Source organism: Balaenoptera ricei, chromosome 5 (genome assembly GCF_028023285.1).
Source record: "Balaenoptera ricei isolate mBalRic1 chromosome 5, mBalRic1.hap2, whole genome shotgun sequence".
NCBI classification, from domain to species: Eukaryota; Metazoa; Chordata; class Mammalia; order Artiodactyla; family Balaenopteridae; genus Balaenoptera; species Balaenoptera ricei.
The window spans coordinates 41776971-41803628 of record NC_082643.1 but is presented as its reverse complement, the minus strand read 5'-3'; the positions used below and the strand labels follow the sequence as shown (position 1 = coordinate 41803628).

Genomic DNA, 26658 nt, shown 5'->3' with positions numbered 1-26658 from the left:
TGATCTTAGCATTTAGATCTCAGCTAAAATGTCACCTGCTCAAAGAGGTCTTCTCTGAACAGTCATTCCAAAATATCCACCCAGGCACTTTCACAGGTAACACCCTATTTTAATTAACTACACAGTATTTTACATCATTTAATAATTCCCTTGTTATTTAAAATGTATTTATGTATGGGTGGATGTATGTATTTCTTCCTTCATTAAAATGTAAGCTTCCTGAGAAGAGGGATATTGTCTACTTTCAATGCCGCTGTATCTTCAGCATGCAAAACATCATCTGACCTAGAGAGGAAATGCAACAACAATTCATGTTGCATTATGATTGTATCATTGTCAAGCTATCTGGCTTGCTGCATACTTGTGTTTTGTTACAGTGCTTTCTTTGTGTAGGAAATCAATGCATGTTAAAATAGCTATCAAAAAAACAACAACAATTTCTACTTAATGTAATTTAGAAGTAGAAAGGCTGTTATATTAATTTTAACTATTGCAAAGTAAATTAGATTTTAATTGGATTACTACTTTGTCTCCAGTCGATCTGACAGAGGCATGGTGAAAATGAATACTTAGAATTGAAGCACTTTGCTTCTTAATCATAAAGCCAAATCAAAAGTTTTAAGATAGAGAAAGAAATCAATGACATTTGAGTAGCTTGGGGCAGGAGCCAGGAAAACACATTGTATGATATTGTGTGAGAACAACTATGAAATCAATAGAACTTCTGAGATTAAAAATATTAGACTATTAAATCCAAAAGTTTAGTCACTAATATTTTCCCTTGAGATTATTTTGCTAAGCAAGAAGAGTAGTTGTTTGCCAAGGAAAGAAAAAATTAAATTAAAAATATTCACACACACATTATCAAAGAAATTTGGATATGAAACAAAAATGTTTTAAAATTGTGCCTATGCTCATACTCCCTTCAGGTTCTTAGTTCCAGGTTGTCTTAGCACATCTAGAATAACATGTGTAGAGCCCACCAGATATATCTTTAACACTTTGAGTGAATTAACTCAAACTCAAACATAAAAAGGTTTATTTTTATATCAAAAAAGTAATATCCTTGCAATGTAGAAATTCTAGAGAAAAAACAGTATAAAGAATATTTAAAGTTTTAACTGTATATAGTGTTAGTATTTTTTTTTTTTTTTTGGCTGTGTTGGGTCTTCGTTTCTGTGCGAGGGTTTTCTCCAGTTGTGGCAAGTGGGGGCCACTCTTCATCACGGTGCGCGGGCCTCTCACTATCGCGGCCTCTCCCGTTGCGGAGCACAGGTTCCAGACACACAGGCTCAGTAGCTGTGGCTCTCGGGCCCAGTTGCTCTGCGGCACGTGGGATCCTCCCAGACCAGGGATCGAACCTATGTCCCCTGCCTTAGCAGGCAGATTCTCAACCACTGCGCCACCAGGGAAGCCCCAGTGTTAGTATTTTTGTGAAACTTTTTCTTTGCGTATTATTTTCATTTTAAATTTAATTTCTGAGTAGATAAAACATTCATTTACTGTCAAAATCAAAACTGTATTAAATGTTTACATTGAAAGTCTTACTTCCCATCCATCCTTATTCTCCACTCCACACACACACTCTCCCTATAGATAACCACTTTTCGTAACTGAAATATAGTTGATTTACAATATTATATTAGTTTTCAGGTATATAGCATGGTGATTCAATATTTTTATAGATTATACTCCATTTAAAGTTATTATAAATATTGGCTATATTTCCTGTGCTGTACAATATATCTTCATAGCTTATTTATTTTATACATAGTAGTTGGTACCACTTAGTCCCCTACCCCTGTGCTGCTCCTCTCCCCTGCCCTGTCCCCACTGATAGCCGCTAATTTGTTCTCTGTATCTATGAGTCTGCTTCTGTTTTGTTATATTCATTCATGTGTTTTATTTTTTGGAGTCCACATATAAGTGATAACATGCAGTTTTGTCTTTCTCTGTCTCATTTATTTCACTAAGCATTACCCTCCAGGTCCATCCATGTTGTTGCAAATGGCAAAATTTCATTCTTTTCTACGGCTGAGTAGTACTCCATTGTGTGTGTGTGTCTGTGTGTCTGTGTATATATGCAACATCTTTTTTATCCATTTATCTGCTGATGGGCACTTAGGTTGTGTCCGTATCTTGGTTATTGTAAATAATGATGCTGTGCATACTGGGGTGCATATATACAGATAACTACTTTGATTAGTGTCATGTATATTCTTCCCATGATTTTTTATGTGAATAAAGCCAAATACATATATATGTTCTTGTTATTATTTCTTTATTATTTAAAATATAGCATACTGAATGCTTATTTCTAAATCGAGCTATCCTTCTTTCTCTTTATAATACATCCCATAGAGAACTATTAATATATGTATTCTCATATATATTCTTTAATAGATATAGCTTATTTTTTGTGGCTGCATAATATTCCATTACCCAGATATATCATCATTTATTTAACCAATTTTTCATTGATGGACACTTGAGTTGTTTCAAATCCTGTTATTACAAACAATGCTGTTTGTAAAACAAGTGACCTTGCAAACAAGCCATTTCTTATGTGTGTGGGCGTGATAAATAGTACCAGTGTGCCCTCTGTATAAATTTTACCATTTTGCCCTCCTACCACCAGTGGATGAGAGTAATGTTTTCCTTAGCAACAGACTATGTTGTCAAACTTTTGTAATTTTGCAAAAGCATATTATCTTTACAGAAATAAATATCACACTGTATTTACAATTTCAGCACTATATTTTAAGGATTACATAGAACATAATTAACTGTAGGTCAAAGAAGTAGAAGCATGCCAATAAAAATAGGTGTCCAATAAGCCAAAGGAGATTTTTCATTTTAAAGTTCAAAATGTAAAAAGCAGCTGTGTGATTAAGTCCTACTTTGCCTTTTTCCTGTTAATGACTTTTTTCCTCTTAGTTGTACTTCTCAGTTTTAAGATTCAAATATATGGAAAGTTATTAAACCAACTATAAAATAATTTTACTTGGTTGTTAAAAAATTAGCATGATCACTTAATTCAGCATCCCAGATTATTTTGGTATTATAAATTTAGCTATTATACCGTTTCTTCCAAGGTTAAACGTAGGTCTTTTCCGCTTTACTTTTTAAACACACAAAGGGTTTATTAGTTGATTAAGATAAAGGGTTAAATGAAAGTTTTAATTATTAACAACTTTCTGGTCCATTTATAATGGCTTATTGGACCTTTCTCTTTAGGGTTCCAGATTTTCCCATAATAAACATTATATAGCTATCACTGTTTTTGCTCTTTATATTTCTTTCATAATGAGACATAAACTCAAAAACATGTTTTTTTCTTTTCTCTTCTCCTCCCATAGACTTTGTTTCAAACCTTTGGCATTTATCACCCCCTGAGCAGCTGACATTTATTTTTCTAATTGAGAAATAATAATAAATGTGGTAAAATAGCATATACTGTTGGACATGAAATAAAAGGTCAAGGTCCTAGTAACCAGTTGAGAGGGGTTAGCTGTTGAACTCAGTCATTTCTGAATAAGGACTCTTACTTAACCTTGCCACAGATATTCTGTCCTGGAATCCCAGGACATGAAGTGACACTGGTTTAATCAGTTCCTCCTACTGAGAGCTCTAGAGGGTTGGATGAGGAGGGATTTTCTTTAGCTACCACCTATTTGAATGTCTTGCACACTGTGGATTCTCCCCTCAAATCACTGGCTAATTAAAATTTAGGCACCACTTACCCGCACTTGAGAATTAGCAGTGGACTCCTTTCAAAATGTCAGCTGTTTATAAGCTGCTCCCTAGGGGTCATTAGAAAGCTTATTTCAAAGTCTTTATATGTATTTGTTTCCTTTGGCTGCTGTAACAAATTACCACAAACTTGTTGGCTTAAAATAACAGAAATTTATTCTCTCACAGTTCTGGAGTCCAGAAAGTCCAAACTCAAGGTGTAGGCAGGGCCAAACTCCCTTCAGAGGCTCTAGGATGGAACTTTCCAGCTTCTGGTGACAGCATTTCTTGGTTTGTGACTGTGTCATTCCAATCTTTGCCTCCCTTTTCTCATCACCCTCTCCTCTGTGTGTGCAACAGATCTCCCTGTGTCGAGCTCTTGTAAAGGCACTTGGCATTGTACTTAAGGTCCACACAGATAATTCAGGATAATTCTCTGTTAGGATCCTTAACTTAATCATATCTGCAAAGACTGTTTTCCCAATAGAATAACATTCCCAGGTTCCAGGGATTAGGACCTGATATCTTCTAGTGGCCAATATTCAGAGTATTGTACTATATTTAGATATGTTCTAGAACTATCTTCCACAGTCCTTACCACAAGGCAGTATAACTTTGAGACTCCAAAATGCTTCTATTCAACCCTGCCTTCTACTGTCATTTTTCTTTGCTTTAAAAATATGTTTGTATATTTTTCCTTAGTACACAGTAATACGTGCTCATTATTTTAACTTTTTAAAAAAATAAGAAAAACTTAGCAAAATAAAAATTATTTATGACCTGGCTATCCGAAGATAATCTATACTAACATTCCATTTTTTCTAAGCATTTTGGCATTCTCAATACATAGTACATACTAAATATATGTTTAATGAATAAACAGGTAAGTGAATGAACGAATAAATCACACTGCAGCTTTCTATCATATAAAAAAAACTAGCTAAGGAAGTGGAGCTTGGATTTACAGAAGGTCAAATTGCATCTCTGCACTTCACCAGCTGCATGCCACTCAACTTATTTATGCTTCAACCTTCCTTCTGTAAAACGGACAGTGGTAATTGTACCTCCACACATGGTATTCTAGAAGATTAAAATGTACATCAGAGTGCTGGCACACAGTAAGTCTCAGCAGATGGTTAGCTGTAATGATTCAAGATGGAAAAGGGGGATTTCACTCTGAAGGGAAGAATTTGGAGTAGAAATTGTTGGGGGATAGAGTTTGTGTCACAGTTGGATTTTTTTTCTTCCAATTACAATCTTTCAAAAATGGCATGGGACACCTTAAGAAAGGTTGTGAGATAGGTGTTGTGGGAAAATTCTGGATGCCTGTGGTATCGCAAAGGTATTCATGTATTAGAAAAGCGTGAAAAAAGTAATTTCTAAGGTCTCTACCAATTTTGAGAGTGTAATTATAGAATTTTGGTTTTAGAATAATGTCTTCCATTTTCCACATTTTCAGTCTGTTTTTTCCCCTGTAGTCAAGGAATTTCTCCATTGTCCAATTAATTAAAAACATGTAGCTCGGACGGTAATGTCTGTGTTTCCAGGGAGAATGTTCATTTAGAAGGACCCCATCAGAGAAGAAATTCAAGAACTACCTCTGTTCTGTCCAGAGGGGGAGTTCACATGGGGCAAGGGATCCTTGTGTCTGAAAAGAAAGATTTAAAAGCTTTTAAATAAATTACATCAAAACACTGCCCATATTTTTTTTTTCTATCACAATTATTGCTATCCTGTTAGCCTCCTAGGATCTGAACATATGTAATAATGTTATGCAAATGCTGTTTTAAAATTAGAGTGAACCCAGAATGACAATGCTTCTCAAGTTCTTAATTTGCAGTTTAGAATATAAAGCATCAAGATGAGACATCTGTATAGAGAATTTATTTCTATTTATTCAGTACTTATAAAACAGTTATGCTATTATGTTTATCATTGTTAATTTAAATAATAGTTTGGAAATATTACATGTATTACTTGCTCTGATGTGTTTCATTAGCTAAAAAAATAGTACATTTTACAGAGTGTACACTTCATTAATATTATGCCATTTTTTTCTATAACTCACAGCACTGCTTAGGTCAGTGTTCCCCAAGCAGTTTGCACTGCAGAATTATTTTCATAGATCCTAAATTTGAACCAATTTGCAAGTCTCCCCTTCTATTATCTCCCTAGAAGCACCCCAGAAATCAGTATAACTATTTCAGGGGCTAAGAAGAAACTCGATAACTATTTATAAACATTCTTCAAAATGCTTTAAGTAACAGTAATTGATTAGAAATAAGAACATGAATTGGGTTAATAATTAATACAAATAAGTATTTGGAATCTACTGTGCCAGTCTCTTTTGCTAGGTGCTTCCTGAGCTTTATTTCCCTCATGTATAAAATGAGAGACACGACACAGAGTCACGAGGCAAATGAATGATACTGTATAAGTAGAATACACATTTGCTTAGCAAAGTAATATATGGTCAAGAAATGTTAGCAATCATCATTATCAATATCATTTTGCTTTGCTGTTTGTTATTATGATTGCTAATTAGAGGTTTATTTGTTTTAATCTAGTCTTACAGACATGATAGTAAAAACTGACTTCAAATTTTCTAATTGGTTTACTTCCTTGTTCACTCAACTAGATGATAATACTAGCAGATGTATTTTGAACCTTTACTAGAATCATCCCATTATTTGGGGATTAGCAAAATATGGACCCAAAATATCTTGCAAATTTCTGGGATATAAGAAAGACTTTTTAAAATATTAAAAGCAACTAAAAATACTATGTACCCGGCATTTTTCTACAAACTACACATATATTAGTTCACAGTTATGAAGTAGGTTCTATTTTTATCCCATTTTAAGGATGAACATGAAGACTAGAAAGGATAAATATCTTGCCTGAAGTCACTTGGTTAATCGGTGGGAGAGTGGGTATCTGAACCTAGGCAGTTTGACTCCAGAATAAATTTACTTAACCACTGACTTCATTGTCATTGGTAGATTGGGATATGGCTGGAGCACTTGTGGATACAATTGTATGTCCTTTATAAGCATACAGCATCCTGTTTCCTTTTCATAAAAGGGGCTTATCTATAATAGGTTGGGTTTTTTGGTTTTCTTTTTTTTCAATTTTCTGCCTACCCTGAGTGATTCTCAGATCCAGGAGTACAAGGACATTATTGGACTTTCTAACCATTACATTCTCCGTGCCTAAGACAGGGCCTGGCACATGCTGGGTGTTATTTAATAACTATTTATTGAATGAATTAATGAAGTTACTTGCTACAAAGAAGAAAATCACACCGATCTACACTATTAAAACCTAATCTATTTTACTCTAATAAACATTGTTGAGAAATATTTATTTCACCTTGATATCATTTTCAAACCTCTGTCTGGTCACATTAAAAATACACATATATTGTCAAGCTGAGACTTTGCCTTGTTCCTTGTGATGCTCATGACCATTGTTCATGCTGGAAAAAAAATCTCATCATTGTGCTTATGAAACTAACAAAGCTACTTCATATGCATACATTTTTCCAATCCAAATCCCAGAGAATAAGATCACCATGCTTACTTTCAACAGCATCTAGTCTTACCCCAATATATTGCGGTTTTGGCTCAATGATCGGATATTAACTAAGAGAGGAGCTGCTTTTCTAATAGCAATTTTAGCTGAAAGCAAAATACTAGTATGGTTCTGAATTATGTTTCTTTTGCCAACTCTTAGTTGTCAACTGTAAAAAGAATTTGGCATATTATTCCATTTTGAAGTTTTAAAGATGCTTATAAAAGGGATATTCCCTATAGGGGAGAAAAATAAGTGTAATTCCATTCTGAATATGCTGATTAACTATTGCCATATAATTATTGCCATATGTAGTGAACTCCTGTCAAAAAGAGTACATCCCCTTTCTTGTACTTGAGCCTCTTCTCTCTGACCATCCAAAATTTGCAGTGAGGTATATTGAACATCATGGGTTAATATGCCCTTTCTTAAAAAACTCAAGAATATTTGTACCCTGGATATTTTGTCACTAAAGATCCCCAGCAAGAAATTGATGGCTGTACCTCAAAAGGTGTAATTGAAGAGTGTGTGGTAAAGAAATTATTTACAATTTCTTGGAAAGGTTACTGGAAACCAAAAGGATAGTGAAAAAGCTCTGGGGCTAAAAACAGGGAGGAACCCATTACCACTCTGGTCTACTGGAACCTGCAGAAGCCTGAAGGTCTAGGAGTTGTGGACTAAGATAGTCAATGCAACTAAGGTCAAATTGCTGCCTAGCATGGAGGGAGAGTTATCTTGGCTTGACTCTGGTGACTTTCTGACTTCCTGCTGTGGCCTCGAAACCAACCTGAAGCCAGAGGTCAAGAGAGCCTGGTTTATGCAATTTGTAGAGATTAGTCTCCTAGGGTACAGAATAGAGTGATGGGTGGATAGAAGATCTCAAGGGCAAATAGAGAATACCCAGCATAGCTACTAACAGAAAAATTAAAGAATTGAGTTTGGGCTCAAGAGCATGGGCCTCATGGAGCTTGAATCTTCCTAATTTCCCATTTCTAACAAGAGGCATCACCTTTCTTTCAGATATACAGAAGAGAAAAACGAAGTCATCTTGACTCTTCCTTCTTCATTCCCTGAGTTAAAGATATGACCAGTTTCTTTCATATTTCCTCAAAATAGATCTCTAATAATTCATCTCTAATGCAAATTTATGCCATTTCTACTGCTGACACCTTTATGTCTTGACTTTGCTCTCATGTCAAATTAATTGCTTTGTGGTAACAAACTTCTAAGAGGTGGTATTTTTAAATCTCCTGCTTTGCTCAAGAACCTATTCTGGTTCTCAGCTGTCATGGACATCAAGTGCAACGTCCTCTGCCTAGGGTTTGACTTCCCACAGCATGTCCTCAATATCACCAAGAAGCCTTACTTCCTAATTATTCCTCCACATGAATCTTCTCCTTAGTGTAACGTGCTCTGCACATATGGTTCTAATTACTGTTTTGCTGATACTACGTCCTCCATTTGGGAAGATTACCCCTAGCTCACTAAATGTTAAAACCTTAACATCCTTTAAAAACCATTTCCTTCATATTATCTTTCTAACTAATCAGACTGCCCTTATGGCACTCTCTTCTTAAACTTTTATTATATATATATATATTTTTTCAACCTACTTTGACACTCACTTGTTCAATAGTTATATACAGTGTTATTCTTCTATTGAGAGTAGAGTTTATTTCTTTCAAATACCTCACAATACCTGAGATAGTTCTAGAAATATTATCTGACATATGGTAGTGTCTCAATACATTATGTTTTAATCAGATGAGGTACTTGAATTATATTTGTTTATTAGTTGTTTGTTTGGTTAGTTAGTTTAGGGCAACTCTGGAAGAATTAACCAAACCCACACAAACAGTGCATATTTTTTGACTACTAATTTCTCTTGTAGGTATTTGTCCTAAAGAATAAGTTAAGGAGAAGTGCAAAGGTTTAACTTCATGGATGTTCATGGAAATGTTATATGTAATAACAGTTACAAAAAAATCATAAATACTTTACAATAATAAAGGATGTGACAGTATGCATATTTGAGCAAGTAATGTACTATGCTATTCAGCTTTTTTAAATGATGCAGATTATTAAATTGACATAAGAACAATATATGACTTAAGTTTTGAAGCAGGTAATATTTTGACTACTATTTTTGTAAAAATTACTGTGTATGTTAATACATACATATACATAAATACATACAAATATGGATAGGTGTATATGGTGTTAATATTGGTTATCTATGGTGATGGGTAAATTATAGATTTTTGTTTGTTTGTTTATGTGCATTTTCTGACAATGTATACACTGCAAAATACTTAGAAGATAACTATCACAATTAACACCCTTCTCTTAGTTATAGATATTAACTGCTTTGTTTCTATACAAGGTGATCAAGTTAGTTGTTTCAATTAAATGATTTTATTTTACTTACTGAATGACTTAATGAACTAACCACAGGAAAGGTTTGGCAATTGCAGTATACCCTGCCCTGCCTACTGATAAGTAAACTATTATTTTTACATCACAATTTGTTTGGAAAACTGTCAAAATATAAATATAATGTCAAATTTGAAAATGAAAATGAAAATTCCAGCCAGAAGTAGCTATTTCTCATCTACAAAAAAGACAACAAAGGATAGCATTACTCTGTCTTTTAATTATCAAGTGAAGTTGATTGAGATTTCATAGAGGGGAATAGTTTATGTAGAAGAGTGGCTTGAATTCAACTTATAGGACATATGTACAGTTTAAGATCCTAAATAGAGCCTGAAGACATAGAATTAAATATGAGTCATACGTGTATACATACATACATGCATGCAGAAATGAATGTTGTGTCTGTCTAGAAGGTTAGATGGTATGTTCTAAAACTGAGCTAAATCACACATTTAATTATTTCACAAAAGCATTTCAGGAAGTAAAATAAACTAGTAATTGAAACAACTGATTTTATTACTCTATATAAACCTCTCTATAAATGGTCTTAATTATAATGAATATTTTCAAAGTCTTAGTAATCTTTTAACTTATTAAAAAAATACCAATAAGTAGAATGGAATCCATAGGCAAGAGAACACTAGATATGATGAGAAGTAGGAAATTTTACTTCCTGGAGGAGGAAAACAAAGGCAGTACTTCCAACACCTCACCTTGTAAGGTGCAGACAGATGGGGAGGTACCCTTCTAACCTCTAATTCCTTAGGTTTTAGTTAGGGAGTGCTATACTTTATCACTCTAAGCCCAGAAGGAGGGACAAATATAATGACGATAATATTCTCTGCCAAACCAGGCAGAATGAAAGCTGTGTAAAATATTATTTGAGCTAAATATTGCTTCAAGCTGGGAAAATGGACAATATAATACAATGGACAAGAGTATAGGCTTTTGAATCCAGCGTGCTTGGTTTTGAATACTAGGTTTACTGTACTAACAGTACTCATTCACTCAGCAATACCCTTTTTTTAAACATTAACCTTATGCCAGGTGAAGTGCTAGGCTTTGGCGGTAGCTTAGGGTAAAAAACACGCATTATATTTGCTCTTTTATAGTTTAATGATAGAGATAAACATTAATTAAATAATCTTACAAATAACATAATTGCATACACTGGTAAATCAGTCTAAGGAAAATTCAGGAAGCTATGCAAGTATATTTTAGATGCAGTCAATCTGAAAAATTGGTATAAAACACCCAGAGAAAGAATGTAGTCCTAAGGTAAATGAGAGCATGATGCCACTTATAGAAGGGCAATTGACCAGATCGTAGACAGCATTGAAAGTGTAAGAGTGGAAAAATTAGTTTAGAGGTGTAGGTGGAGCCAGACCTCCCAGAGCTTTATTCTAAGACAAAGGAAAGCCATTGGAGATTTTTAAGCAGGAAAGCTGAAAGATCAAATTTCTGTTTCTAAAGATCACTCTGACCACCTTAAGGAAAAACAATGGATTAAAAGATGTTCCAGTATTGAGGGGAATTTAATGAATGGGTATTTGAAACATTCCAGATAAGGAGACACCAGTCTTTTGGACTAGGGCGTGGTGGTAGTAAAGATACAGTAGAATAGAGATGATGACTGCTACGTTTCTGGCTTTTGCAACTGATTGCAAGATGGTGCTGAGTTAGGGAATACATAAATAGGACCTGAATTAATTGCATTTTAATTTGACTAAGTTTAGTTTAAGATGCTTTTGAGATATCCAAATGGAAATGTCAAATAAGCTCTTGGATATAGAGGTCTGGAGGTCCGAGAGTCCTGGGTTTGAAATATTAATCCGATATTCTTTGCCTTATGGTTTAATAAAGTCACAGTCATGGATGAGATAGCTTGGAGGAAGAATGTATAAAGTCAGAAGAGAAAGAATCATTGAATAAATCTCTGAAAAACTCCAATATTTTTTTTTAAATTTTTAAAATTTATTTATATTTATTTATTTATTTATTTGGCTGTGTTGGGTCTTCGTTTCTGTGCGAGGGCTTTCCTCTAGTTGCGGCAAATGGGGGACACTCTTCATCGCGGTGCGCGTGCCTCTCACTGTCGCGGCCTCTCTTGTTGCGGAGCACAAGCTCCAGACGCGCAGGCTCAGTAGTTGTGGCTCACGGGCCTAGTTGCTCCGCAGCATGTGGGATCTTCCCAGACCAGGTCTTGAACCCGTGTCCCCTGCATTGGCAGGCAGATTCTCAACTGCTGCGCCACCAGGGAAGCCCCAAAACTCCAATATTTAAAGGCCAATTAGAGCCAGCAAAAGTGACTCAGCCAACAGAAAAGTAAGAGGAAAACCTGGAAAAAACCGAGACACCAAGGAAAGAAGGCACTTCAAGAAAGAGTAGTTAATAGTGCTGGATGCTCCTGAGAAGCCATGTTCATTGAGGACTGAAAATTGTCCAGCAAACAGCTTGTGAGAGTCATGTAATTGGAATTATGAGTGCACAAACCAAGCTGCAGTGGATCTATATGAGGAAATATATTCAGTGTAGACAACTCTTTGCTAGGGAAGGAAAAAAAAAAATGAAACGAGAACTGGAGTGGGAGGTGGAGTCAAAGTAACTTTTTAAATAGGATCGACTTTTAAATATGTATCTGTGCTGATGAAAATGATGCACTAAAGAGAAGAAAATCCAACTGAAAAGAGAGGGGATAATCAAGAGAAGGCTATGGCAGCATTGGCTAAGTTACTGAATGTCTCTGCCTTGGTTTTCAGAGCTGTAAAATGGGGAAAAATAATACCTACCTTATAAGATTATTCTAACAAATAATATTATGTTGGTTGAATGCTCAGTAAAAATTTTTAGCACACAAAATACATTTAATAAATTGGTGCATAAAATGAACTCAGCATCTAACAGTGTTTTGTATATATTAGGTGTTCAACAAATATTCGTTAAATGTTGAATGAATATGATGCTGTTACATGATTTTGGACTAGATGGGAATATAAATGAGTCTGATGCATATTACTGTATCCTGGGTTACAGATGCACCTTGGATATTCACTGATGATGATGATATTCAATATTTGCCATCTGATATTGATGTTTGGGGCATTTGTGTCCACAGGGTACTATTTTTCTGCCTGGAAATAAAGTCCTTGAACATCCCTGCAATGAAGAGAGCCCAGGGAAATTCCTTTTTGAAGTAGTTCCAGGTAAGATATTTTTCTGCTTTGATTCAGCTATTGCCATTCCATGTTGGTAAAGGTGAAGACAGGTCAGACAGCCTTTATTTTTCTTGAGTCATGGCTAAGAACATTAATTTGATGAGGCAAGGGTCAACGTTGGTTAGTATTTACACAGATAATGATTCCAGGTTTGTACACTGGTACGAATGAACACATGTACACACTTACACGTGGCCACATGACTATTGGATTTCCATTTGTCCATGAGACTCCAGAGCTGACCAGAAGTCATGACACAGCACTTGTTAGGGACTATTGGAGACAAAGGTGATTTTACAGTGCTCTTGTGGTATGAAATTTGACCAGGTGTTCCAGGTAGAATGCCATGTCCAGCTGATTCACTGTCATATTTTCTTACAAAACTGTGTCTTTAAGGAGTCTTTGCTATAAAAACAAAACAAAACAAAAACCCTCCTTCGATGACTGACCAAGGATTGCAGTTCTGTACCTCATCTTCATTCACAACCAACCACTTCCACATGTTTGGCTGGTAGCATTGAGGATGTTTCTGCCAAGTCATCAGATCCTGCAGTTACATTTCTTCAACATCTGTTCATTTTTTTTAGTCATCTGCATCCACCCCTCTCAGAATACCTGATCTCCACTTAAGTCTTTGACTCACTCAGCAACACTCTTTTCAAGGCTGTGATCTACTTCTTTGATCAGTTCATTAGCCCTTCTTTAACACTTGGTGTAAGAAAAAGGGAGTTAGAAACGTGGTTTTCATGGCTTTGGCTCTGACTGACCCAGTTAATGTGATATTAACATTGATTTAATCACAGCCTAGGGTGAGTGTGAATTTATTTGGGTGACTAATATGTAATGCATATCAACAATGCCAGTACAAAGGCAGTCAATAAAACATTTTCCCCAGATTTGTAAGTGCTAAGAATCTAAAATGTGAAAGCATATTTTTTCCCCTCAATGAAAACAGCTGTAGCTCTGGGTTCATCTGGCTCACAATGGAATCCATGACTAAATGTTAATTAATGCAGCTGAAGTGCAGAAAGCTTAGTCGGATGCATTGTGTTGTTTCCCCCCAGGGAGAACATATTGTAGGAAACCTGAATCTTGTTTGCTCTATTAAAACCTTTTTATACTTACTTCTTAGTGGAATACCCTATATGGAACCAAATTCCAGATGTTGCAAAGTCTTTGAAGTATCAGTAGAGGAAATTTCTTTCACTGTTTATTCTCAGACATTAGACCTGTGGGCTTTGAAATGAGCATGGTATTAAACTGACAACTTTGATTCTGTATCTTCAATAACACTAAAGGTCTACTTTCCCATGCAGTCTACTAAATGTGTAGAGATTTCACTTTTTGGGGAAGATGTTCTGATATACTGTAGGTAGATATTGTCAAGACTGTTCTCAGAAGAGCTGTGTCTTCAAGCCCATGAAATCACAAAACCTCCCCTCCAAGGTTGCAGTTCTTGGGTATGTGTTTCAAGTGCAATGCATATGATATAATGGCTTTTAATGAGCAAAGCTTAAGGGGTTTATGACCTTGTGCTGTAGAATCTGACGATTGCCATTCCAAAAAGAATTTTTTTTTTCTCAAGGAAGTTCAGGTTGGCTGCAATAATTATGGAAATAAACATATCAATACTATGCCCATAGCTCATTTGAAAAGATGCTTTCTGAATCATTAATACAATATGTAGTAGCTTCTAAATTAGGTTTTATAATTCTGAATCATCTTATGGAGTGACAAGAGAACTGTGCCAAATGCTTCTTTAAAGAGAGAATTGGAAAAACACAATGGCTGCATTGAGAATCCAGTGTTTGTGCCATGAATCTTGGTCATCGGGGTTTTTGGTGTGTCCCTAACATTAGGATGGAATTTCCAGGCAAATGTTTCTGTATTTGTATGAGGATGTGGGGATTGGTATCACATGATTTTAACCAATTTTTGCAAAATCAAGATTACTTAGGGCTTTTTGCACCAGAAACTCTGGTCGGAAAGGCTGGGGCAAGGCATCTGCATGCAGCACCCTGTGAGCAAGTGAAGCTAAACTAAGCACAATGGAAAATAGGACTTTTCATTCCTGGCCCTGCTTCACCTGTATACATGGGTGAACCCGTGTTGTGCAGCAGAGCTAGAAAGAAACACTCATCCTTCCGGAAGCACCAGCCATGTGGCTGACAGGGTCTTGGTGCTCTGGCCTGGTGTCAGGCCTGAGCCTCTGAAGTGGGAGAGCCGAGTTCAGGACATTGGACCACCAGAGACATCCCGGCCCCGTGTAATATCAATCAGCGAGACCTCTCACAGAGATCACCATCTCAACGCTAAGACCCAGCTCCACCCAACAGCCAGCAAGCTCCAGTGCTGGATGTCCCATGCCAAACGACTAGCAAGACAGGAACACAACCCCACCCATTAGCAGAGAGGCTGCCTAAAATCATAATAAGTTCACAGACACCCCAAAACACACCATCCAAGGCAGCCCTGCCCACCATAAAGACAAGATCCAGCCCTTCCCACCAGAACACAGGCAACAGTCCCCTCCACCAGGAAGCCTACACAAGCCACTGAAACAACCTCACCCACTGGGGGCAGACACCAAACAATGGGAACTACAAACCTGCAGCCTGCAAAAAGGAGACCCCAAACACAGTAAGTTAAACAAAATGAGAAGACAGAGAAATATGCAGCAGATGAAGGAGCGAGGTAAAAACCCACCAGACCAAACACATGAAGAGGAAATAGGCAGTCTACCTGAAAAAGAATTCAGAGTAATGATAGTAAAGATGATCCAAAATCTTGGAAATAGAATGAAGAAAATACAAGAAATGTTTAACAAAGACCTAGAAGAACTAAAGAGCAAACATAAAATGATGAACACAATAAATGAAATTAAAAATTCTCTAGAAGGAATCAATAGCAGAATAATTGAGGAAGAAGAATGAATAAGTGACTTGGAAGATAAAATAGTGGAAATAACTACCACAGAGCAGAATAAAGAAAAAAGAATGAAAAGAATTGAGTACAGTCTCAGAGACTTCTGGAAGAACATTAAATGCACCAACATTCTAATTATAGGGGTCCCAGAAGAAGAAGAGAAAAAGAAAGGGTCTGAGAAAATATTTGAAGAGATTATAGTTCAAAACTTACCTAGGGCTTCCCTGGTGGTGCAGTGGTTGAGAATCTGCCTGCCAATGCAGGGGACACGGGTTCAAGCCCTGGTCTGGGAAGATCCCACATGCCGTGGAGCAACTGGGCCCGTGAGCCACAACTACTGAGCCTGTGCATCTGGACCCTGTGCTCCGCAACAAGAGAAGCCGCGATAATGAGAGGACTGCGCACTGCGATGAAGGGTGGCCCCCACTTGCCACAACTGGAGAAAGCCCTCGCACAGAAATGAAGACCCAACACAGCCATAAATAAATGAATAAATAATTTTTTTAAAAAACAACTTACCTAACGTGGGAAAGGAAATAGTCAACCAACTCCAGGATGTGCAGAGTCCCATACAGGTTAAATCCAAGGAGAAGCATGCCAAGAAACATATTCAAACTATGAAACATTAAATACAAAGAAAAACTATTAAAAGCAGCAAGGGAAAAGCAACAAATAACATACAAGGGAATCCCCATAAGGTTAACAGCTGATCTTTCAGCAAAAACTCTGCAAGACAGAAGGGAGTGGCAGGACCTATTTAAAGTGATGAAAGGGAAAAACCTACAACCAAGATTACTCTACCCAGCAAGGATCTCATTCAGATTTGACAGAGAAATTAAAACCTTTACAGACAAGCAAAACCTAAGAGAATTCAGCACCACCAAACCAGCTTTACAACAAATGCTAAAGGAACTTCTCTAGGCAGGAAACACAAGAGAAGGAAAAGACCTATAAAAACAAACCCAAAACAATTAGAAAATGGTAATAAGAACATACATATTGATAATTACCTTAAATGTAAAAGGATTAAGTGCTCCAACCAAAAGACATAGACTGGCTGATGGATACAAAAACAAGACCTGTATATATGCTGTCTACAAGAGACCAGCTTCAGACCTAGGGACACATACAGACTGAAAGTGAGGGCATGGAAAAAGATATTCCATGCAAATGGAAATCAAAAGAAAGCTGGAGTAGCAATTCTCATATCAGACAAAATAGACTTTAAAATAAAGACTATTACACGACACAAAGAAGGACACTACATAATGATCAAGGCAAGGCATCAATCCAAGAAGAAGATATAACAATTGTAAATATTTATGCACCCAACATAGGAGCATCTCAATACATAAGGCAAATGCTAACATCCGTAAAAGGGGAAATAGACAGTAGCACAATCATAGTAGGGGACTTTAACACCCCACTTTCACCAATGGACAGATCATCCAAAATGAAAATAAATAAGGAAACACGAGCTTTAAATGACACATTAGACAAGATGGACTTAATTGATATTTATAGGACATTCCATCCAAAAACAACAGAATACACTTTCTTCTCAAGTGCTCATGGAACATTCTCCAGGATAGATCATATGTTGGGTCACAAATCAAGCCTTGGTAAATTTAAGAAAATTGAAATCGTATCAAGTATCTTTTCCGACCACAACGCGATGAGACTAGATATCAATTACAGGAAAAAAACTGTAAAAAATACAAACACACGGAGGCTAAACAATACTATATAACCAAGAGATCACTGAAGAAATCAAAGAGGAGATCAAAAAATGCCTAGAAAAAAATGACAATGAAAACACAACGACCCAAAACCTATGGGATGCAGCAAAAGCAGTTCTAAGAGGGGAGTTTATAGCAATATAATCCTACCTTAAGAAACATCTCAAATAAACAACCTAACCTTGCACCTAAAGCAATTAGAGAAAGAAGAACAAAAAAATCCAAAGTTAGCAAAAGGAAAGGAATCATAAATATCAGATCAGAAATAAATGAAAAAGAAAAGAAGGAAAAAATAGCAAAGATCAATAAAACTAAAAGCTGGTTCTTTGAGAAGAGAAACAAAATTGATAAACCATTAGCCAGACTCATCAAGAAAAAAAGGGAGAAGACTCAAATCAACAGAATTAGAAATGAAAGTGGAGAAGTAACAACTGACACTGCAGAAATACAAAGGATCATGAGAGATTACTACAAGCAACTATATGCCAATAAAATGGACAACGTGGAAGAATGGACAAATTCTTAGAAAAGCACAACCTTCCAAGACAGAACCAGGAAGAAATAGAAAATATATACAACCAATCATAAGCACTGAAATTGGAGCTGTCATTAAAAATCTTCCAACAAACAAAAGCCCAGGACCAGATGGCTTCACAAACGAATTCTATCAAACATTTAGAGAAGAACTAACACCTATCCTTCTCAAACTCATCCAATATATAGCAGAGGGAGGAACACTCCCAAACTCATTCTAGGAGGCCACCATCACCCTGATACCAAAGCCAGAAAAGATGTCACAAAAAAAGAAAACTACAGGGCAATATCATTGATGAACATAGATGCAAAAATCCTCAACAAAATACTAGCAAACAGAATCCAACAGCACATTAAAAGGATCATACACCATGATTAAGTGGGGTTTATCCCAGGAATGCAAGGATACTTCAATATATTCAAATCAATCAATGTGATACACCATATTAACAAATTGAAGGAGAAAAACCATATGATCATCTCAATAGATGCAGAAAAAGCTTTTGACAAAATTCAACACCCATTTATGATAAAAACTTACAGAAAGTAGGCATAGTGGGAACCTACCTCAACATAATAAAGGCCATATATGACAAACCCACAGCAAACATCATTCTCAGTGGTGAAAAACTGAAACTATTTCCTCTAAGATCAGGAACAAGACAAGGTTGCGCACTCTCACAGCTATTATTCAACATAGATTTTGAAGTTTTAGCCACAACAATCAGAAAAGAAAAAGAAATAATAGGGTCCAAATTGGAAAACAAGACGTAAAACTGTCACTCTTTGCAGATGACATGATACTATACATAGAGAATCCTAAAGATGCTACCAGAAAACTACTAGAGCTAATCAGTGAATTTGGTAAAGTAGCAGGATACAAAATTAATGCACAGAAATCTCTTGCATTCCTATACACTAACAATGGAAAATCTGAAAGACAAATTAAGGAAACACTCCCTTTTACCATTGCAACGAAAAGAATAAAATATCTAGGAATAAACCTACTTAAGGAGACCTGTATGCAGAAAACTATAAGACACTGATGAAAGAAATTAAAGATGATACAAACAGATGGAGAGATATACCATGCTCTTGGATTGGAAGAATCAACATTGTGAAAGTGACTATACTACCTAAAGCAATCTACAGATTCAACACAATCCCTATCAAACTACCACAGGCATTTTTCATAGAACTAGAACAAAAGATTTCACAATTTGTATGGAAACACAAAAGACCCCGAATAGCCAAAGCAATCTTGAGAAAGAAAAACAGAGCGGGAGGAATCAGGCTCCCTGACTTCAGACTATACTACAAAGCTGCAGTAATCAAGACAGTATGGTACTGTCACAAAAATAGAAATAGATCAATGGAACAGGATAGAAAGCCCAGAGATAAACCCATGCACATATGGTCACCTCATCTTTGATAAAGGAGGCAAAGATATACAGTGGAGAAAAGACAGTCTCTTCAATAAATGGTGCTGGGAAAACTGGACAGCTACATGTAAAAGAGTGAAATTAGAACACTCCCTAACTCCATACACAAAAATAAACTCAAAATGGATTAAGACCTAAATGTAAGGCCAGATACTATAAAACTCTTAGAGGAAACCATAGGCAGAACACTCTATGACGTAAATCACAGCAAGATCCTTTTTGACCCACCTCCTAGAGAAATGGAAATAAAAACAAAAATAAACAAATTGGACCCAATGAAACTTAAAATCTTCTGCATAGCAAAGGAAACCATAAACAAGACAAAAGGACAACCCTGAGAATGGGAGAAAATATTTGCAAACAAAGCAGCTGACAAACAATTAATCTAAAAATATACAAGTAGCACATGCTACTCAATATCAGAAAAAAACAAAAACAAAAAACAACCAAATCCAAAAATGGGCAGAAGACTTAAATAGACATTTCTCCAAAGAGGATATACAGATTGCCAACAAACACATGAAAGGATGCTCAACATCACTAATCATTAGAGAAATGCAAATCAAAACTACAATGAGGTATCACCTCACACTGGTCAAAATGGCCATCATCAAAAAACCAACAAACAATAAATGCTGGAGAAGGTGTGGAGAAAAGGGAACCCTCTTGCACTGTTGGTGGGAATGTAAATTGATACAGCCACTATGGAAAACAGTATGGAGGTTCCTTAAAAAACTAAAAATAGAACTACCATTCAACCTAGCAATCCCACTACTGGGCTCATACCCTGAGAAAACCATAATTCAAAAAGATACATGTCCCACAATGTTCATTGCAGCACTATTTGCACTAGCCAGGACATGGAAGCAGCCTAAGTGTCCATCGACAGATGAATGGATAAAGGAGATGTGGCATATATATACAATGAAGTAGTACTCAGCAAGAAAAATAAACAAAATTGAGTTATTTGTAGTGAGGTGGATGGACCTAGAGTCTGTTATACAGAGTGAAGTAAGTCAGAAAGAGAAAAACAAATACCGTATGCTAACGCATATATATGGAATCTTAAAAAAAAAAAAATGGTTCTGATGAACCTAGGGGCAGGGCAGGAATAAAGACACAGATATAGAGAATGCACTTGAGGACATCAGGAAGGGGAAGGGGAAGCTGGGATGAAGTGAGAGAGTAGCACTGACCTATATACACTACTAAATGTAAAATACATAGCTAGTGGGAAAGAGTTCCATCTCACAGGGGGATCAGCTCAGTGCTTTGTGACCACCTAGAGGGGTGAGATAGGCAGGGTGGGAGGGAGATGCAAGAGGGAGGGGGTATGTGGATATATGTATACATATAGCTGATTCACTTTGTTATACAGCAGAAACCAACACAACATTGTAAAGCAATTATACTCCAATAAAGATGTTAAAAAAAAAAAAGATTACTTAGGGATAGCATGACACTTGATTTATCTTTGCAAATGAGAATGACAAGATAATATTTTCTAATTATTCCAATTGTGTGATAGTTTGACATAGAGAATCTGGAAAGTCCAAGAGTGTTTTCACTTGTCAGAAAATGCAGGAAACAGGAAGGATTGGAGAAATGTGGTCAATGCCTTGTATAGAACCTTCTGCGGGACTGCCTGTCTGCAGATCCTTGTAACACATACTTATTCTACACTGACTTTCTCCGTGGAATTCTGTCGATCACAACTTCTGAAATCTCATCCTGCAAATGATACTTAACATATCCAACACGATTCTGTCTTTGTGGACAAATACCTCAAGCCCAACTACCCAAGGTATAATCAATGAAAAACGATGAATAGGATTAAATTCTTTAATCATATCTGCCTATAATGATTTCTAACAAAAATGGCAAATACCTTCAGAAAGCTCTTTACCAAATATCCTAGCACTATATACATACACACACATTTGTGTATGAGTGTGTAGACTTGTGTGTGTATATATTATATATATATATATAACAAAATATATAATGTATATTTATATACACATTATATGTATATATCTTTAGCAACTATATATCTTTATAATTTTTCCATGTATGCTACTTTGTTTTGTTCCATTTTTGGTTTTGCTTTAGTCTGAAATGTCCTATGAAATTAAGTAATAATCATGTGTAAATCTGAAAGAAAACTCAAAATTTTCCAATAGAATTGAGGGTTTCAGGTCTTTGTATAGTACTTAATTACATTTGTTTGTGTATAACATTTCTCTGCAGATTTTAGGCTTTTGTAAAAATCTATCTGAAAAAAATTACCATAATTTAGGGTTAATTTCTTATAGAGTACTATCCCATGAAAGGAATTGTCTCTCTGAATAATGTCATGATTTATAGCATTTCACTCCAATTTTTTCCTATTTATCTGCTTGTTATTCAAAAATGAGATGTGATCCAAATTGGCAAATTTGCAGACTTTGCTGTCAGACATGCCAAATTTTAGACTGGAGTGAGCTTTTATGGCCAAGTACTAAGCTTTGGGGAAATGTGGTTGAGGGAGAAATGTTGGCAGACCTTTAATGCATAGTCCTTGAAGAGGGAAAATGCAGTCGGTTTCTTTGCTTCTCAAAATGTTTTCTGTGCCTGTTTCCCTTGTGATGTTAAAATAAAATAGAGTAATTAATGGAATGCTGATGTCTTAGCTTTCTTAGAAGAATAGCCTGCCAGAGGGAGAAGAAGTAGTGATTCAGAGACAGAGACAGGTAAAAAGAGATGAGGAAGCATGTACTTCATATAGTTAAGAACCATGTCTATCTTCTCATTACTATATCCGTAACACCTAGTACAGTATAATGCAAGGTGCCGAGTACTTATTGAAGTGTATATATTTACCAGGTTTATGGAGGAAAGTCAACCATATGAAATGGGTTTATTGTTGGCAGTAACTACTCCCGACTTGGCTATGTTGAAGGCTTATTCCCTCCTGTGTAGGATCTTTCCTCCTCGTGGTACAGCAAAGACCTTTCTGCTGCTCTAGTGGTTCAAGTGGAGGGAAACTCCTCACATCCTCTTTCTTACTCCTCTGCCTTCCTCTCTGGTAATGATACCAAGAGAAAGATGGAAGGAGGTAGAGATCTTCCTGCAGAGAAGCTACCGCTGGGGTGTAGCATCTTAGCACTGACTGGTTATTACACACCTCTTCAAATGCTGACTCTCTCATGAGGTGCCTTTGCAGATTTTATAATGTCCCTAGAATTGGAAATGCATGTCATGTGATAGGAGTCTCTACCTTGGGCATGGTCCTGGTAGATGGGATACCAACAAAATGGCTCAAAGGCCAGCTGCTTGCTTTGTGCTTATTCAGCTACCTGGAAACTCATGGACCCTGGTTTGCCAAGTAGGGGATATACAGGCTGTTTCACTGTCACTGCCCCCCTCAACCCTGCTGTCTTGCCCCCTTCTCCATGAAGCATGAGCTTCACACCCAGCAGTTCAGTGGTTTCACACATCATGTGAGTCTGCAACTTGGAGAAGGGCTAGGTGACAGTTCGAGCTTCAAAATTGCTGAGCAACTCTCTTGTGCTCACCTGACTTGTTCTGATGGTTCAGAGAATTTTCTTCTTTCTCCTCAAAAAATAGTGTTTATCTTGAGAACTGTTATATCCAAGTGGCACTTCCTCTTTTCTAGTCTTCCTCTTGTAATCGTCAGGGGCAGAGGGATGGCATTTGGGTTCCTTCTCTGAAATGTGTTTTCTCCATAAGCCCTATAGGGAAGTGGCCAGGCACAACCTTCATTTTTTTTTTTTTTTAAACTTAGAGTGGGAGTAACTTTCCTCTTCAGATTCAGATCTTAGCAATTTCAGGATAATGGAAAAATGACTATCTATATCTATCTATAATCTTAGATTGGATTCCAGGGAAACACACTCTGATGGAGAGTTATGTTAGAACATTTACTGGGGAGTGCTCTCTGGAGATACTTCATCTCTAAGGAATTGAGGAAAGCAGGATCAGACAGAAGGAGAAGCTGGCCCAAAACACCACTGCAGTTAATGTCTCAGCTGGTGCTATGGGGAGCTCTGGAGCTTGGATGCTTCTTAGAGTTGCTCTAACCTGAGGGACCAAGCCTTTGTTTCCTGGCATCAGCTAGTCTAGTCATTGACTGGGGGGAGGTGAGACAAGTAAACTCATGTGAAGCAGCTCCAGGTTGCAATGGAGAACAGTTTCCATGAGGGCCTCTATGAGCCATCAGCCAATATACTGGCCTCTGGGATCTAGACAGCATCACAGTATCCCTTAGAGTATTTATAGCTTTATCTGTATCTAGCTTTCTGTATCCCAGACAATGTTTCAGACTTTTTAAATGTATCACTTAATTTAATCCTTACTACATTATTATTTAATCCTCACCCCTATTACTATATCCATTTCCAGGTAAAGAAACTGAGGCACAGAAAAGTAGTTTGATCAAGGTCAAACAGCTAACACTAGCTAGTAAATGCATGTGTAAATATAAATATAAATATATATATTACTTATCACTGACTTTATTTATATATGTATATATTCTGGCTTAAAATATGAGATATCAGAGTATTAGAGGATGGAGCCTAGTTTTTGAAATATGAACTTGCGAACAGTTTTTATTAGTAGTAATTGAAGTCGATAGACTTGTATCTCTTCTTAGCTCATCCATTAAGGATGGCAATTTGGGCACTTGAAGTGAGAATAGGCATTTTCATTTACATGCAGTTATTTATATGTGTAAGCCTATCATAAAGATATGCACTGGCTAAAGAAGTTCACTTAGAGTTATAAGGCCACAACTATACTGTCATGAAAAAGTGGGGAGAAAACCACACTTGTCTGCAGTGGACTTTCTTATATGTGAATAGCTATGTGAAAGGAAGAATCTGCACCTGTAATTTTTTCTTACAGAAAACTATTACACGCTGGAGTTCAGTTCTCTTCATGGCAGAACTCACACTGCTGAAATTGGCCTCATTCTTCACTAACTTCCTCCGCACACTAGCCAAGTTATCACCACTGTCTAGCCACCAACAAGCACACCTAATACTGTTCCTTTATTGGGAATCAGTCCAGTGACCTGCACAGGTATTATTCAAGCAGAGACCCATTATGAGTTTTAAGGGCAATTACCAACATTTCAGACTCCCAAAGCCCCATCTCAGCCCAGTGTCCCAAATCAATAATAACTAGAAAGTGGAGGTTTTCTTTTTCTCTTCCTTCCCCCAGAAAAAGAATAGAAGAGGTGAACACAGGGAAAAAAAGGGGATGAGAGATGAAGAGGCAGCTATGGGAACAAAGAAAAAAAGAGAAAATTTAAAAGGTAATTTAAAGTGATTTTCATCTGCCTGGAAATGAAAGTAAACACTTCAACAAAGGAGAAGGTGTCATTTATCCCAACTTTAGCCAGGAATATACTAATTATTAATAATATCCTTAGACAATTACATATTACTTATGTAAATTTTAATTAAAAATGTTTCCATTCTAACTACTTTCCAGAAGGATTTTCAGGGGTAATTGAAAAATTAGAAAACATGGGTGCTGAGAGAATCCAATTAATGCATTATGGATCTTTTCGTTAAAAAAAAAAAAAAAAAGAAATGCATTTACCTACCAAAATTGCAGACACTTACGGGGGCTTCAGAGATTCCCTGAAACCCAGTTGTGGACTCCAGCTTTAGAACTGTAATTTAAATTTAGGGACAAGAGACATAATTAGTCTCTATCTTTCTATCTCCATCTCTATATTTAGCTATTCGTCTCTGTGTTCCTGTACATCATCTATTTCATCTATATACATATGTGCATAAACATGATGATTTTTTTTATTGTTTGTAACTATGTGGTACTAGTAATCAGTTTTTGACTTTTACTGCCCTGATTCAGTTGTGTTGTTTTCCCCCCGCTGGTTCTATGATTATGTAACTCTACAGACCTATTTTATGCATTTACAAAAAAACTTTCTGGAGAAACTTTCATGGCTCTGGTGGCTATAAAATTTTTAATTTACCAAAACTTGAACCTACTTAGATGGTCAGTGCAGCTGTGCTATATGAGGCCATCTGAGAGACATTCATGGGTGTCTCTGCGAAAGAAAAACATGTAGCCAATTTTTGAGTTTTTGAGATAATTATGTGACATCAGCAATGAAAGTTTATCATCCAAGTCTGTATTTGCAACTCCTTCTAGGGTGATCAAATAATGTTATTGGATAAATTAATGCACTGTCATTTAAATTTGGTATCCACTTTATAGGAAAATTCGGGGATATTTTAATAGTGTTTTAGTATAGAAGTTGGTCATTTTCTTGATCACTGGTTAAATATGTTGCTAGGGCATTTAATTTTACAACACACTCTTTATCTTAATTTTTCCCTTTTGTGTTAGTAATGTAAGTTGAAAGCCATGTAATTATATTTGTTACCCAAAGGCAACTAGGACAATCTCTTTTTTTGTCTGCCTATGTCTGCAGGCAGCCGTGAAGCTTGTATTTTTTTCTTTGCTTAGTTAATGTGTGCAAATCATTTAGAGAATGTGAGTAGGAATTGTTATGGAATGAAAACATAATTCTGTATACACAAGTAGTTCTGAACATGACTTAAATAAATGCATTGAAAATCAGCATGCTTTAGCTACTCTGTATTCTTCTATATAAAAAAAGGTATTTGAGATGTTTGCTTCAAAATTCCCTTCCTACTTAAAATGCCTTAAAATATACATTTAAAAGAGGCTATTAAAATGTCACAAAGGGCATTTAAAAATGTTTGTAATCTCTTGAAATTCCGACTACTGCCATGTCAACCAAAAGACATTTGGAACATTTATAAACCGATCATAAGATCCCACTTTTGAGAAGTGTCCATATGAGAAGGGCTCTCTTACAGTATTTGTAGACATGTTGACCTACTCATATTCATTTCTATCATTCATTCTATATCCTAGATCAGGGGTCAGAAAACATTTTCCAGAAAGAACAAGAGAGCAAATACTGTAGGCTTTGCTGGCCATAAAGTATCTGCTACAACTGCTGAACTCTGCTGTTGTGGCATAAAACAAGTGGGTATG

At 36.3% G+C, this 26658-nt stretch overlaps 1 protein-coding gene and 1 long non-coding RNA gene across 3 annotated transcripts in view; one reads left to right on the top strand and one right to left on the bottom strand.

The window, feature by feature from the left end:
* ARHGAP24 (Rho GTPase activating protein 24) overlaps positions 1-26658 on the top strand; it is a 528172-nt gene that overhangs the window by 227401 nt on the left and 274113 nt on the right. For both annotated transcript variants that reach the window (XM_059922688.1, XM_059922690.1), the window contains exon 3: positions 12854-12941. In XM_059922688.1, coding sequence (XP_059778671.1) covers positions 12854-12941 — 88 coding nt within the window. The remainder of the gene's footprint in view (positions 1-12853; positions 12942-26658) is intronic.
* Positions 5340-26658, bottom strand: part of LOC132365843 (uncharacterized) — a 62645-nt gene continuing 41326 nt past the window's right edge. Inside the window, exon 3 of the long non-coding RNA XR_009503263.1 lies at positions 5340-5380. This is a non-coding gene — a long non-coding RNA (uncharacterized LOC132365843). The remainder of the gene's footprint in view (positions 5381-26658) is intronic.